At 36.8% G+C, this 16,193-nt stretch overlaps 1 protein-coding gene across 2 annotated transcripts in view; it reads left to right on the forward strand.

Annotated features, from left to right (window-relative positions):
• Positions 1-16,193, forward strand: part of OFCC1 (orofacial cleft 1 candidate 1) — a 185,376-nt gene that overhangs the window by 77,681 nt on the left and 91,502 nt on the right. For both annotated transcript variants that reach the window (XM_027676211.1, XM_027676213.1), the window contains exons 11-14: positions 498-761; positions 2,014-2,152; positions 6,166-6,327; positions 14,676-14,758. In XM_027676211.1, the coding sequence (XP_027532012.1) occupies positions 498-761; positions 2,014-2,152; positions 6,166-6,327; positions 14,676-14,758 (648 nt within the window). The remainder of the gene's footprint in view (positions 1-497; positions 762-2,013; positions 2,153-6,165; positions 6,328-14,675; positions 14,759-16,193) is intronic.

Genomic DNA, 16,193 nt, shown 5'->3' on the forward strand with positions numbered 1-16,193 from the left:
TGTTGTGTACCAACATTATTCCCAGAACTGGGTGGAGAAGATTTTGTGACTCAGTGAGGTGCAAGATTGCAAGTATTCTCATTGGGTGTTTGGATGAGGTCTCCAAAGTTGCTGCAAGACAAATCCAGTAGTGTCTCAGCAAGCCCTCACAGGGACACCTCAGATTTCCAAGATGTTTTGTCACTCTGTCCTAAAGTTTTCTAGTGGCAATGTTTTCACACCACTGGTAAATAAAGACAGAAAATGAATGCTTTCAGAAAGCCAAGGGGAAAACAAAGAAATCACAAAATTAACATTCAAAAAAAGCACAGCATTTTTTCTCGGAGTGGAAAATTGTTCAAATACATGATTTGCTGCAAAGAGAAGAGTTGTTAATTGTTTTTGCATGCAAAATTGGTTCAAAGGTATGAAGTTTGTAGAGCTTTATATGATAAAAGAAAGTCAGTTCCCTTGTGATGTTTTTGTAACTAATAAATCTTTTTCTCCTTCTTTGCTAGGTTCTACCACATAGAAAAGCTATGAAGCCAGGAATGGTACTCCTCTTTGAACTTTTCCTTCTTCGTGGGACCTATGCTTGGATTGATCAAGAAGTAGGATGGGGAGCTTTTCCCTTATGTGATAACAATTTTAATGCTTTGGAGGGAAAATTTAAATGTCCCTTCCTGAGAGGCCATTACGACCCTAAAGTTGACAGATTCAAAAAAATTGAAAACTTTATTTCTCAAGACTTGGATCATTGGTTATGCAATCTCTACTTTCAGGTTTGTATTAAAAAAAAAATAGACCTATTTGTTTAGTCATTGTTACTCACAACAGATCTTATTTCCTTCTGTCAGCCTTAAAATATTTGTCTTTCCAAAAAGCAGCTTCTCAGCCTACACCCTGAGTATCTAAATCTCATGCACCTCCAACTTTTACATGAAATTAGTAGATATTTTGCAGCTTTGCAGCTGGATTTTAGGATTATTTAAAATATAAAAATATTTCTTGGGGTGCTGGGTAATTGGATCAAGAGTTCAAATTCTGAGTGTGGCCCTGCCACTAGTACATGTTAATTTCCTCCACAGTTTTACTGAATTACAGAGGTGCTTTCACATGACTACAAGATAAAATAATATTTTTTATGATATTGTTTTACTTGCATGTGTGGGACCTCCAGCTAGTGAGCATGATTCTGTTGTGGTAGGAACCTTACTTTTGAACAGTTTTGACATAATTCAAACGTGACATTATTTGTATGTCTTTAGTGAAAATGGACGTAAATTAAGAACTTCTCTCCAGTGGAAACTTTTTTCTGGCAAGTTAAGGGGTTTATTGTAGCTGAAATATGTTTCTTCATTCAGAATCTTAACAAGATCTTAAACTTATAACTCTTTTATAGTCAAATTTTACTAAGGAAAAATACCAAAATAGATGAATTTTGAAAGCATCTCAATTATAACGTGGGCTTACTTTATAGAAATTTCAGTTTTTAATTTTCTTGTAGTGATGATTTTCAGACAATCTTATTTTTGGGTCTACCAAGAGTAAAAGACAGTAAAAGTAGCTTCAGAAACAAATAAAGTGATAAGAATTTATACAACAAATACACCTAATATATGCTAGGAAAGAGAATGTCAGAAATAATAGAGCTATTGGGTAAGGAGGAGGTGAAGATTCCAAAGCTGCAAAATTAATCTTTCAAATCAATGTATAAGTGGGATGATTTAAGAATCCAGGGTATCTGTATTTTCCCATATGATTCTGCAGTTGGATTGTGAATTGTTGTTCCCCCCCCCCCCATTTACAGGGATGTCTGCTTTAGTCAGTAAGCAGGGGGAAGACATACATGGTAAACTTATACAGGAGAAAACTGTAACAAATGGAGCAGAGAGAAACAAGAATTTCCTAAAATTCTCATAGCAACATCTTGGACTTCTAGGGTTCACAAACTGTGTACAAACAAGTATGTTCTGGTTTAGTGGAATTCTGAACTGCTTTCTTTTTATTTATTTTTTCCCCCCCATTTAATAGATAACTAAACTGCCACAGGATTCAGATAAGCAAAGTAAGTGTGATATGCATCTTCATCTCCCACCTGAACTTCACATGTATTCAAGTGTTGATGAAAAGAATGATGTCTCAGAGAAGGTTGTACAGTCTGGACCGCAAGGTGATGGATTCAAACTTTGATGTTTTTATTTGGGTTTTCACTGGAGCAACCCATAGTTTAATTTTAATGTTGGCTAGTCCTTATTGATCTTGTTAAACTAGATTTTTTTCTTCATGCCTTGTAGCAGGAATACTGTGATTCTTTTTATTAAGGTGGTTTAACTTTGTTTCAGGTGTGAGCAATTTAAATAAACCTCATTGCTAAGGATTAAACTTTCTGTGCTGGCCTATGCTTAAGGCTGAATAATGCTTGGAATGTCACAGCAGTAACATTTCAGCTGCTTATGGCACGAAGCTTATAGAAAGAGAAAAAAAAAAGATACTTTTTTTTTTCTATTGTTTGAAGAACTCTAGCACCTCCCTGGGCTACAACAGGGACTTCAAATTCGGCAGGGAGATAGTTCTGGCATCAGAGGCATGCCTTATGCTACTCCTATAAAATTCCATTAGATTCAATCAAGTGGTAATCCATAGGAAAGACAATTATCATTTGCTCATACACAGCAGACCTCCCCAGAAGCTTTCTTAAAAAGCTGAATGTTAGTTTTAGACTGAGCATCCTTCCTGGCCTCTGTGAGCCTTCTGATGTAGCTACACTGAAGATGTAATTGACTATTTTGCAATGGACTCACAAATTGTTCCTCTACTATTAGAAATCAAGTAATGAGAAGAATGGTAGGAGACTGCTGTTGCTCTTTTCTTTTTCTGCCTGTGGGATGTGACTGCCATGGGCAAAAATAATTCATTTTTGCTAAACAGTTATTTCTATATTTTCTTTTGTTTAATGAACAAGGATGCAGCCAACCTACAGATTGTAGTGTATCTGTGAATATGATGTAAAGATCTGAAGCAGAGACTTAGTTCTCCAGGACAGAGGTTCCTCAGGCATTTGAGAACAGTAGCACTGTAGATGGCATGTGAGGAAAAAAAAAGTGTATTGGAAGGAAAGAAAGAGAACAGATAAACAATAATCATTCAGCATGGTAGATGGGCAGCTCAGGTTGGAAGTATAACATGAAAAGAAGTCAGTAGAAGTATTTTTCAGGCATTGAGTAATGATTTAGGAGATAAAGAAAATGAGGTTTTTCCTGAGATGCTTTTAGGCTAAGCAGCAATTGCACTGTGATCAAAAGACTTTTATGTAACCACCTTGATACCAGAAGCATGGAGGTGTAAACATACACTGTGCTGTAAGGTCCTTTTTGTTGTCATTTATCTTCTACATATCTGCCAAGGTGCTTTAAGGTGCAGCAAAACATGAATAGCAGATCCAAAAGGTGGAGTTGCAGGCAACTCTTCTCAACAGTGAAGAATTATGGACAAACTCTAAATGAATCAAACTTGTTTGGTCCTACCATCAGTCTTCATACACATTTGGAAATGCACATAGAGAATGCACATAAATAGGTCACGCTTCCTGGAAATACATGGAAAAACTCATGATACACAGTTTGAAAAGTCAAGAAATATGTATTTTGAAGAACTGAGAAAGAGCATTAGTGTATGTCTTATTTTGCATGCAGACCTCTGAAATTTGCTGATAAGGTGATCATAGAAGATCTGCAATTTCCCTGCCAAATAGATTTGCACTAAAAAAATTTCTAGGAGTAATTTTTGATATTGTTTATATTTATTTATTTTTCATGGAGCCTTCTTTAAAGATATTATTAGCTGCCAATATCCCCCATGGGTTTGTTTTTTAATGTATCTATGCAGTGCTACAGTATGCTGTTTCTGCTGGTGATATGTTGCTAAGAGATTTAATAATGGGTAAACAAACACAACATGTGGTAATCCATTTCAAATTAAAAGTTTATTAAATGCTAGCTTGATGACTTTCTGGCTATTTACAATTAAAGGAACAAACCTTAGAGAACTGGAGATCACGTGTTGAAAATCACAACTTCAACATTTCCCACAGAAAAATGTGTTTATGATCTGTGGCAAGCCGTCTCACATTGATATGCCCTATAAATACAGTATTATATCTGTTAAACCACCAAAAGTAGAGGGGGGGAAAGCTCTGTTAAAGTGACATTAAGGTTGAGACACAAACCAGAGAAAGCAAGAACAGTCTAAATGAAGACGAGTGCTCTGTAACTCACTCTACTGCAGTAGTCTAAATAGTGAGTGATCTTATATATCAATACCATATGTGGTGCTGCAAAATAGAGCAGGTTAGGAGATGGTGTTTTAACCTTCACTTCAAGTTTGTCTTGGTTTTAGAAGTTTAAGAGAGAACCTTCATATTATTTCCATTAACTAACTCCAGGCTATATTATTCTTCTAAACCACAGCTCTCAGTTGGACTATGTATGGCTCTTCCCTGCTGCACAGGCTCTCTCCTCCAGAGTACAATGCATGGGAATGCATTACATTATCAGATCTAGTGTGTCTCTAAGTCCAAACCATATCTTTCCATTCCTTTGAAGTGGTATTCCATAAGAGGCTCATGGTAGAAGACAGCTTCTGCTTACACTACCACCATCCTTTGCTTTTCTTAAGAAAATCTTCTGTTGTTCATCTGTTGCCCATTAAGGGATCAACAGTCTCTGTCAATGAATAAATGAGGATTTCTGTGTGGAATTCGTTAGCTGTTGTGGGGAAGGTGGTAACAACTCTAATAGAAGCAGTTTAGGTAGGAAAATTTGATGCAACTAACAGAAATGTTGCCTTCAGAGACCTAGATCTAAGTAACATGGGCTTCTAAATGCATGAAAACTTCAAAAGTGTGAATCTTCATATAAAACACTAAATATACAAATTCATCAAGAAAACACTCTTTCTCACAGTGAAATCTACAGCAAGACCCTTTTGAGTTCAGTGTCCATAGAAAAGGGGATTCACATGTGCAAAATGTCAGCTAAACTCAGACTTTTTTGGAAGTGGCAGCTCTTTCATCTTCAGAAAAGTAGCTAGACAGCACTTATGTATTAGTTCTCCAGCTCAAACACTTTTCGGTCAGACTTGGGCTGATTTGGGAAGTGTTACTCTGCACTTGGGAACATTCTTCAAAATGCTTGTTCTTCTGTTCGTGCTGTTGTTCTGACTTGACATGCAAACACCTACTTGTGCCCATCTGAAATTGTGATCAAATAAAACATGCAGGTGGGAAACAGGTTTATACTCTGTAGTGTTTAGAGCCAAAGAAAAATATTTTTCATTCCAGTTGACTTACTCACACCACTTTAATATTGGCCAATTTGAAGTCCTGAAGTTATGGTCAGCACTGTACCAGGCATATACTGATGTGCAATCAAGACTTAAAAAGAGTGCTTACAAGGCAGAAGATTTGTCACGTAGGAAGACTCTGACTACCTCAGCTGTCTTTGGACTAAACACCCACATGCAGATTTTCTATGTCTAAAATTTTCTTTCTGGAAAGTCTGCTTGTCCCTCACACCCCCCATGTTCTACTATACTTTGGGAAGTCGGGAACTCAGTTGTTTGAGAATGGTTTTAAAGATTTTTTTTTTCTTTTTTTTTCTTTTTATTTTTTTTTCAAATGGACAATTAGCCCATTTTCCCCCTGGTCTTTATTTTTCCCTCCCCTTGAAAGATTTGCTCTCTAACAGCAGTGCATGTGATTCCTGGAGCCTATGCAACAACCAGAGGAAAAGTTAGAACCACGGAAATATTTTTAGTTCCCAAACCATGAGCTTATAACAGAAATAAATATCATAGAGATAATCTTCAGGTGTACAGTTTTTCTGCTTACTTACAATTTACAGCATTTTTCTGTCTGTCTTCATTCTGTTTGTCTGCGTGCTTGTTAATAATAAAGTTGGTTTGTACCACTTGGCTTCAGCAGTCCTTGAAACTCGCCAGAGTTGTAAAGCTTTAAACAGTTACACAGGTCTTTAATTGTAAATTAGTTTTGACAGGACTGCTAAGACAAAGGCCTGGTCCATCCCATCCTGATGCTAGCCGACAACCCCTTACTGCTCCTGGAGCAAGGAAACATGTGGAAGGAATTGTTCTTTTACATTTCACAGCTTGTCATTTCCTCTGCAGGGCAACCTCTGACCTCCCCGAAAGATCCTGACACCCATAAGGGAAGTATTCCCACTGTTGTAAAGGAAGTGGAAAAGCAGTTTAATGCAGCAAAAGGAGGAGAAGTGTGTGTGTCAGAAGAAGCTGGGAGGAAAAGAGAAGAGCTTAAAATGCTTCCAGCAGGTTAGGACTTTTATTGCGTTAATTTACTGAAAGTTTGCAAATAGATCTGCTTGGCATGTGTGTAAATACCTCCATTTGCCTTCCCCCTAGCCCTGTGATATCATGTCATCATTAATTCACTGGGCAAAGGAAGAGATGGAAGAGTTTAAATCAATTGTGAGGGATCAAAAGCAGCTTAGGCAAAAAGGTATAGAAGTGGTGGGCTCCCCTGTCTAAAAAGTGTTTGTAGGCCAAATGTGTTAGTAATTACAAGGTGTGTGTGCAGTGCACTGACAACATTAGATTACAGCTGGTGTTTCCGTGACATTTTTACATCCTTCCATTTTATTTGGTCATTTATATCCATGGATCACAACATGTTGCTGTTAGATGCTTGGGAAGTACTTTTTCTTCCTGCAGCACTTTAATAGCAATATCCTTTGTTAATTGTGCTAAGCTAAATTGCATAAAAGTGCCTGTCTGTATTTGTATCAAGTAACATTTGCTACTCGAATGTGGGGTTTCTTTTGAAGGCAAAGCCTTGCAAGTTGCTACTGTGGAGTTTTTTCTTGGTTTTGTTCATTCGTTTATTTGTTTTCATTGGGTTTTTTTTGTGGATTTATTTGGTTTGTTTGTTTGTTTGTTTTTAAATCTCAGGTAAAAATATTTGTCTGAGAATTGAGTAATATAACCCTTAGGTCCTATCCTAAACTCAGATACCACCGTGATGGCCAGAGGCAGACTTAATATGGGACAGGGATGTTGGTATCAATGTACCAAGAATATAGACAACCACTCTCACTTTATGACCTGGGTAGTGTATTGTGCTCTCAGTCATACAACAGAAAAATGACAGTGCAGGCACAGAAAGTGCCGATGCCCATGCTCCCTTTTGTTCTCACACTCATGCATGTCCCCCAGGTGCCGGCCAGCCCTCCTGGTCACAGCACAGATGTTTAGGATGAATAGGCAGATTGAGTAGCTGAGAGAGTGGGGAGGACATCAGGAGCTGACCTGAGATCCGCACTCATCACTGCTCATCACTCTCTCAACCACCATGAACAATGCAAGGGTCAGCTTTCATTTTAGGAAAGGGCGATTCTCACTCACTTGGCCAGTGTGTAGAGATGAAAGCGCAAGTGAAAATAAATTATTCCTGTCTTTTGAAGGGAGAGAGTGATTCTCCTTCTATAACAGGAAGCTATAATAGGTCATGGTTAGACACTGAGCTGAGAAATATTAGGTACCTCTTATCTGTGTAAACAGCAGCTTGTAGTTGTCTTCAAGTCTGTGGGATCCCAGAGATGATGTCGTAGAATTTTGGATGAATGTCATTTTGAAGCCAATTGATGTGCCAGCTTTCCTTCTACAGAAGCCCATGAAACATCATTCAAAAATAATTTCTGTGGAGCTCTCCTTCTCCGTTGACTGCCCAAGAAGGCTAGGACTATGCATCTCCTATTATAGGTGCATTTGTTGAATATCTCATATTAAGTGGGCACAAATAGAGGTAGGAGCTAGTATGGCATTGCTAAGTTAGGATTCATAAATGCTGAATATTGATGTTGACTATCATAGATGTGTAAGAAGTAGAACACAGAGCTGGTGTCAGTTTTCATTAAATAATGCTGACAAAAGGTTAAGCACATTACAGAAAAAAGTAATAAAAATTTCCAGTGTTTCAAGGATTCTCATTCATGTCCTAGTAAGACACTTAACATTATTTCTAGATGTTGGTCCTTCTAAGAATATAATCACAACCCTAACTTAAATTTTTTTTTTTCAAATTCTACATTAGTAAAATCTGCTTTGAAATTTATTTAGTTCGTTTGTCCAACTTTAATTGTGCAAAGCAGCTTAGAATACTCACAATATTTAAAACATAAGTAACCTGCATGAACAAAAGACTTTTAAAATAATGTTTAATGGTGTTTGACATTTGCCTTTGGGTGCTTTTAATTTTTTTTCAAACTTCTTTTCCTTGCAACATTTGGATGTTTCCACCTTTAGAGTGTGTCTCAAAACCCATTTATTAGTTGTGCAGGCGGACAGCTATTCCTTGTCCCCTATTCTCCCGACCCCCATCACTAATGTCTATCTAGATCTAAAACTACCATATTGAATTTTTATTCAAATTACTTATGTGGAGTTTGGCAGAGGTCCAATGCCAAACACAGCATTTTAGAACCCATATTTTGAATTCAAGAGGGTCTCTTACAAATATCCTGAAACAAGGCAGTTGCAGAAGTGGACTGATTTTGAAAGGTACTGAATTATCACAACTTTTGTCAAAGCAAGGTTGGATTCAAAAGGCATTATTTTGTATTGTCAGAGGATCTGACTCAGTATATCCTAAGAGATAATACTATAATTGATGGAGGATTTAAAAAACCCAAATTCTGGTACTTGCTAAATCTATTGCCTGTTAATTTAATGAAAAATTTTTCAAGAGGCACATCACTAAAGCACAGATTTTCTGTGATGGAGCACTATCAGTAACGTAACCTCTAAACTCATTATCTTCACTCAGAACTAGGAAGGAAAAAAACCTTCCTTTTGAAATGCCCAGATAATTTCTGCTGAATGACATGTAAACTAGGATTTATACTGTACCTGATATTTAATTTGGTGGTTCAACAGTGCCTGCATTTTTGTTCCCACCAATGCTCATCCCAGCAGCTGCTCCCTGGCCTTTCTCTCATATGAAGTCTAATTTCTTTTTTCAAAGCCTCCATTTGTGCATGTACCACAAGTAAACTCTCTGGAAACACATGAAATATTTCTCATAAATATTGTTAGTCAGCTGGTATTCTTCTCATTTTGGGAGCTTGACAACACTTCTGTGATTCCTTCAACCCTCTGATTTATCACCTTTCTAGGGCATACCTAAGACAAAGTTTTAGCTCCCGATTTTCAGATCTTCTACCTCAGAAGGATTCTTTTGCTCAATGTCTGTCTTCCACAATAAACTGTCTATTGAAAATAGATGTTAAATATTGTTCATATTCAAGATCTCTAATTCAACACCCTTTCTGCATCTGTGGAAAAACGCTGGGAAGTTAATTGTGTCCTTTTGTGACATCAAAAGGCATTTCTGTCTGGACAAAGCTTCAGAATAACATCTAAGCAAAGATGGCATCAGGCTAACCAAGAGGCTTAGTACACTAGCAGATAGTACTCAGAACTTTATTCGAAACTTATTAAGATGTCACCTCCATATCAAAGTACCAAACGCAGACACAGCTCCATTCTAATTTTATCATTACATTTGGAGAAAAGGCTTTACATTAATGTAAAGCGTTAAAATGTACTTATATAAGCGACCAGTAGTTTTGTTGAGAGTGTTATATTTATGCTTATAGCCACTTCTGAAACAATTTCATGCAAACCAATGAATCTTCATTGTAATACTTCTCATTATACTGCAATGAGGTTCTTTCCTTCTGAGATGCTGTACACTTCTACCTAACAGTCATATGCAGACACAAAAATAGTTACCTATACCAAGAAACTTGAAGTTGTTCTTACTGGTAATTCTTCATGGGTGCCACTTTAAAAGGAAAAAAGTGATATTTTAAAATGAAGATTGCTTACCCCTCATTTTTTCTACAGATAGAGCCCCAGAGGCAGAGCCTCAGACAGTTGAACCTTCTCTTTTTCTGCTTGTCTTTTCTTTCTCTGAGCAGGACTGCATAAAGGACTGGATTGATTCTTTCAAGTGGGATCAAATCCAGTTCCCACTTACAGTTGTGTCATCCACACAATCCAAACTCTTCTATTTTCCGACTCTTACCATGCTATTTGATTTCTCACAGGGTGGGCTATTACTAGGGAGGGAGTCCAGATAGGTTCTTCATATTATTTTCTGTCCCTGCAGTAACTTAACCAAGCTGGTGATTTCTTTGTCTGCTGCCCCGCTCCTGGATCACGCTACTCTAAAACCCTTTCCCACTGACTTAAAGAGAGGTTGCATGCATCAGAAGGGAGTGACTTCCCTTCTCTACTTTGCCTCCATATAAGTCAGAAGTAGTTTCCATCAAATTACTGTAATTTCCTAGCTGTGTTATTTCTTTTTGTCCATATTTAAAAAAAAAAATCTTTTAGACTCTCCCCTCCCCTCCCCTTCTCTCCCCCCACCTCCCAATATATAAAAATTTTGCAGTATCTGCCCTATATACAGCCTCTGAAAGCTTTACATCATAGAGAATCTGTTTCCCACCCCTCTTTAATGCTCATTCAGAAAGGATGTGTTTACATTAACGTTTAGGTATTTTGGGCACTTTTGAAGTGAATGCCCTGCCCCAGTTGTCAGTATGTTGTTCACTGCAGAGAGATCTCACAGGACAAGCACTGGACACCTTTAGGGTGAAGCTGATCAACCATATGTGCTTTAGGTGTGTGTATCAGAGCCATCAGTTCCCAGGACCAAACTAAAACTAGCCTGACATGAAGTCTGCAACACACAGCAGGGTTAAGGGGTGTCCCCCGAACTGCTGATTTCATTCTACAGGTTGCACTTGTTGCGCCACAGTACTTGTTACAGAAGACATAGCCAAAGATGATAACTTCCAGACTGAATGCAGAGGATAAAAAAAGGTTTTGTTTTATTCTACAAGGGTTAAAAAGCAGTAAGACACCCTCTAATTTTAAAGGTCATGCTATTATGCTTAGCTATTGCCCAGAGAAGGCTCATGCTGAGAGAGGTAACAGAGTAACACCAACATTTTTCTATTCCAACATCATCTTATTCATTAAAAACCAGGCCCCGCTGAACTCAGGGACTTAGTGCAGTTAACCCTTTCTTTGTATCCCATATGAGGTATGATCTGTGTGACATCTAAACTATTTGGTTGGGACTTAATATCACCCAGAAATGACTTCTCTCAGTATTATCAAGGTCTGGAAATAAAATTCATCTCACTGTGTTTTCCAAATCCATGCCCATTCCACAGTGGTAACAAAAAATGCCACCCATTTTTTCCTATTTGTCTTATAAAAATGAAAGACATTTAAACTATTCTGCTGGACTTACCTGATACAGATATAGAGCTTTGCATTAAGAATTTTATTGTTGTTTCCAGGCCCTGGTGCAATCATATTTTCCTGCTCTTGTGCATATGTTTCTTGACTTCCAAAGAAACTTATTAACAGAGAGTCTACACATGCCACTGTACCTTTATCATAGCTATGATACCTGTCTTTGATCATTCTTTCTTGGTGTTATTTTCTCCTCCTCAAATTGTTCATTTTTATCATGAATGGTATTATGTTCCCCTGCCAGGGAACAAAATGTATTTTGAGTCAATTTACTAAAATAGTCACTGCTAAGTGTTATATCTGGACAAAGTTGACACCTTTGACATTTTCTAAAATGGCAAAAATAACTGTATTTAAGGTATGATTTATGGGTATTGTATGTCAGGAATTTCTATGCTATTACAGTTTCTGATACAGTAGTCTCAACTCTTTCAATGAACAAATTGCTGATTAACCAGCTAGTTAATGCTTTATTAGTTTTCTGTGGTCAATTATAAAAAGTTATAAAAAAGTAAAATGCAATTTAGTAATAAAGAACTGTGTGATTCTTGTTTCTCTCTCAGAACTGCTTTCTTTTGTGTATGTGGAAGAAACAATTTCTACATGGCTCAGTTTTATAAGACACGTTTCCCTCCTCCCCCCCAACTAAGAGCAATCCTATGATTAAAAAGTAGACTGGAGTCTTTAAATGTCCTTCTGATTGCTGGCCTCTATTAAAAACTTCTTAAAATAATAGATAGGTTTAATTCCTCAAGCCAAAGAAAAATTATATCATCTTAAGTATTTTCCATATTTATTATATTGATGAGACTTGGCTACAGAGAAAAAAAAGAAGCAAAATATCTTGTATTGCAAGTTTTAAATGTACCAGGCTAAGGTTTACTTAATTAGAACCTCCAGGCAATAAAGGAGCCCTTTTTTAAATTCTGTGAATCTTAATATGCTAAATAATGCAAAGCTTCAACTCTTCAAGCATGAGACACACATCTGGCAGCTTAATATTTAAATTACAGAAAAAAACCCACTTCAGTAGTAATTTTCATGAAGAAAAGAATGGGAAATGTATTACAAGTAAATTTAATTTCTTTTTAGATTTTTCATCCTAATTGCAAGCATTTCCCATCTTCTCTTTTATTTATTTATTTTCATACAGATTTTTTCTGTGCTTTTTATTGATCTTTAATTTGAGCAGCTTCTTACTGTTACAGGCATTGTGTTTTTATTTAGCAAAAATTGTTCAGAAAAATCTATGAGGAATTAAAGTAATGAGCTCACTGGTATAGAAAGAAAAGAGCATTGAGAGCCTTACAAATAAAATATAAAAAGAGCATGTCATGATTAAATAACAGACTTGAGTTTCTTCTCCCACCCATTTCTTAAATGTAGAATATTATTGTTTTCTTTATTCTTTTTATTGTCCCATTTTTTTGGCCAAGATAATTACTGCTTTATTCATTTGACTCCAAAAACGTTGTTAAAGTATTCATTATTTCATCAGGGCTGTTTGGAAACCCAGTTCTGTGTGCCAAAGGAAAAAAAAATTGAACAAAGAAAACCACAGTAACCATCTTTACAAAGGTATATTTATATTTTAATATGTGTTTATGGTTCATACATGTATCGTACATGTGGAATATGTAGAGATAATTTGAACTGATTATATGGCATGTGTGCATACATGTGACATTTCCAGCAGCTGTATTTTATGCTGTTTCACTGATTTCAGTAGACCTCCTCTTTCACCCCAGATGGTGCAAATACTTGCAAATGCCTCATTTACTATGAATGTTCACCATACACAACATATGTATGTATACATATACATATGTATGTATACATATATGTAGAAACTAAGAAAGATATCCAACTGTGACATTGTATATGCGTATATTGTATATGTGAATTGATGCCAATTTTTGCCCTCAAGAAGGCGCGGAGAGACTGCTCAGAGACAAAGTTTTTAGTCTATAAGCAGGAGGTATTTATTTACGGCCGGGGAGCAGCCCAGGTCGCCCTGGACAAACTGCTCCGCCCGAGTAACTTATAATTGAGCTTTTTATACATTTTCTGCTAAGCAATTACATCACATACTATGAATATTCATTACATTGCAATATCTACTTTTAATATTCATAACAGGTGGAGTTGAGGCGGAGTTGAGGCGTGGTTTTCAATTTGGGGAGAATTTCAGGGGTCGTTCCTGTTTCTTCATCTGTGAACTCAATGTCCTTTTCATCATCATCTTCATAAACTTTTGAACCTTCCCTAATTTGGGTAGTTTCCTTATGCTTCTGGCAGGAATTTCCAGTGTCTGGCAAGAGTACCTGATTTCTTGGCTCATCTCTTTTCTTATCTCCCCTTGTTTCTCTTATATATATATATATATCCTTTTTTGTGTATGCTAGCAGTTTTAGTTCTTTCTGTCCATGCTTTATGTTCTTTCATGTCAGAGCGTCCTGTATTCTAGTGGATTTATTATCTCCGCTGTTTCTTAATACTAGGTTCTCTATGCTTTTGCTTAAAGCCTGCATTTTGTATTTAACTCTCTAATTCTTGTATTGCTTTACTTAAACTCACTTTCCAGGTTTTACCTGGCTTCACTATATCAACAACTGTAACACCTAAGAGCCGATCCTGCCTGTACTGTGATTTTTGATACACTTGATTGTCTTTTACTGAGTGGGATTGGAAATAACTTAAAAAAAAAAAAGGAAAAAATAACTAAGTATATTTTTGGATTAGCTTCCATATGCAATACATTAAAAAGTGTCTAATACAGACCTTTATTTCTGCCACACCACTACTTCCTGAAATGTGCGATTACATTTTTGTTCATTCCACAGGTCACTGCTTTTCAGGAGCTTAAGGGACACATGACTTGTGTTTTCTAAGCAATGTTTATTTGAATGCTTTTTACCCTCTGTCTTGTTCTTGATCCACAACCATGTCCATACAAGAAAATTAACTTCTTTCTCTCTTCTGAAGAACACTTCCTAGGGTGTTTAAAATACCCTTCCATGTCATCCTTCTTGTGTCTATTATTTCTTTATTTCTACTTTTTCCCCTGTTTTGTATCTATACAATTTTTATTTCCAGGAACACAGTATCTGAAGTCTTCTCTGCATTTATCATACTAACATTTCTGGAAGGTAGTACAGAAATAACCACCTATTTATAACTAGGATAGAGGAAGAAAAATGATCTACATAAAGTCAGATAGAATCTTGTTGGGAGGAGGACCAAAACCCAGCTTCTTCCTTTCCAGAGCTTTATCTTATGCACCAATACAAAAAATAATGTATGTTTTGTTGTTTGTTATTTTTTTCTTGCAGAGGATTACCAAGATTGCCATGGCAGTGCAGATGAGCACTGTGACTTGTTTTGGCCAAAGGAAGTCCAAGGAGGACATCGCAAGGTACAAGTCTTGATACGGACATCATTGTCTCCCTTAATGCATGCAGAGAAGCCATTGGAGCTTCTACCTGTGCCATTTGAGAATGATTTGTGGGCTTACTTGTTGTTTTTGTGTTTCTTTAATCTACCCCTGTGAATTTTTTTATGGCTACCTGACCACAGCCAGGTGTACTGCTGTCTCCTGCATATATCTATAGGGAGCAAATTCCTCCAGCAAGGAAGCTTCAAAGGAGTAGTAGGGGAAGACCATCCTAATGGTAATCAAATACCAGCAGCTTGATCAAGTCTGTGCTGCAGGATGGTATTATTTCAGTAATGTTTAAACATGAGATGCATCTATAACCTTCAAGCTCTCATGTACTTGTGCAGAAGATCCCTACCGTCAGATACTTTTAGTATAATATTTGTAGTATCTTGGTTAAGGACATAATTAATTTGTGAACAAATATTGTGTCATCAGTACAAGCTTCCATAAAATCATATCTGCATCATGACAACACTTTCTGGGTGAAATGCCAGTGAAACTTTCAGATTTACTGTAAATCCTGACGACTAAGACACAAAGAAAACTTCATATTCCTAAGAATTGCTTCTACCTGCATTATATTATAAAATTAGGTATTTTCCAATGCAGGTTGCAATTTTTCTCTGTAAGTGTTGCTCCACTTCCGTCCTTAAATCAGCATGGTTGCAGAGAACTATAACTGCAAACCTGAATATTCAAATTGATCATTCCGGTAATTTGTCTTACCCTGTTCTAGATATACTCTGAAACATTTTTAATGCTTTTAATTGTGCATGGAAGAAAATCATCACAGTACTCAGAGTACTCACAAATTTTATGTACTATACATTTATACCTGTACATGAGCTGCAGCACAAACACTCAACGGCTGGGAATTATTGTTGCAACTTTTGTAGTGTGATGATCTACTTCTCTGAGTAAAAACAGATTGGGCAACTAGAAGTTCCCTCCATTTTAAATGGATAAGTTTTTAAGTGATTTATTTTTTCAGGAAGTTAAGGATAACTTGGAGAAAACAGAGTTATATATAAACATAACTTCAGACTGATGTGTGCATGCATGTGTGTGTGTGGCCTTATATCTATAGGAAGGACAATTTGAGGACTGATGGAGCGGATGTAGTGGGCAAAGCAACCCAACCCATGGGAGTGACAGATTTCCTACATTTGCATAAAAATATGATGCCTTTGAACAAAATGCCACGTTCTTATAGGAACTTCAGTTGTGGGTGGCTCTCAAAGACACATTAAAGTGACCTGGTTTCAGTGAGGTGAGAATTCAGCACTGTCTAGTCCCTCTGGACTCAGTGAAATGACTGACTAGCTTACAGTTATTGACATGTTTGTATAGATTTCTGAACTGAGCCTCTTATGAGAATGCTTCTGCATGAAAAAAATGCGAATATGTGAAA

This window comes from Neopelma chrysocephalum, unplaced genomic scaffold, assembly GCF_003984885.1.
Source record: "Neopelma chrysocephalum unplaced genomic scaffold, ASM398488v2 Primary Assembly neopelma1_26b, whole genome shotgun sequence".
NCBI classification, from domain to species: Eukaryota; Metazoa; Chordata; class Aves; order Passeriformes; family Pipridae; genus Neopelma; species Neopelma chrysocephalum.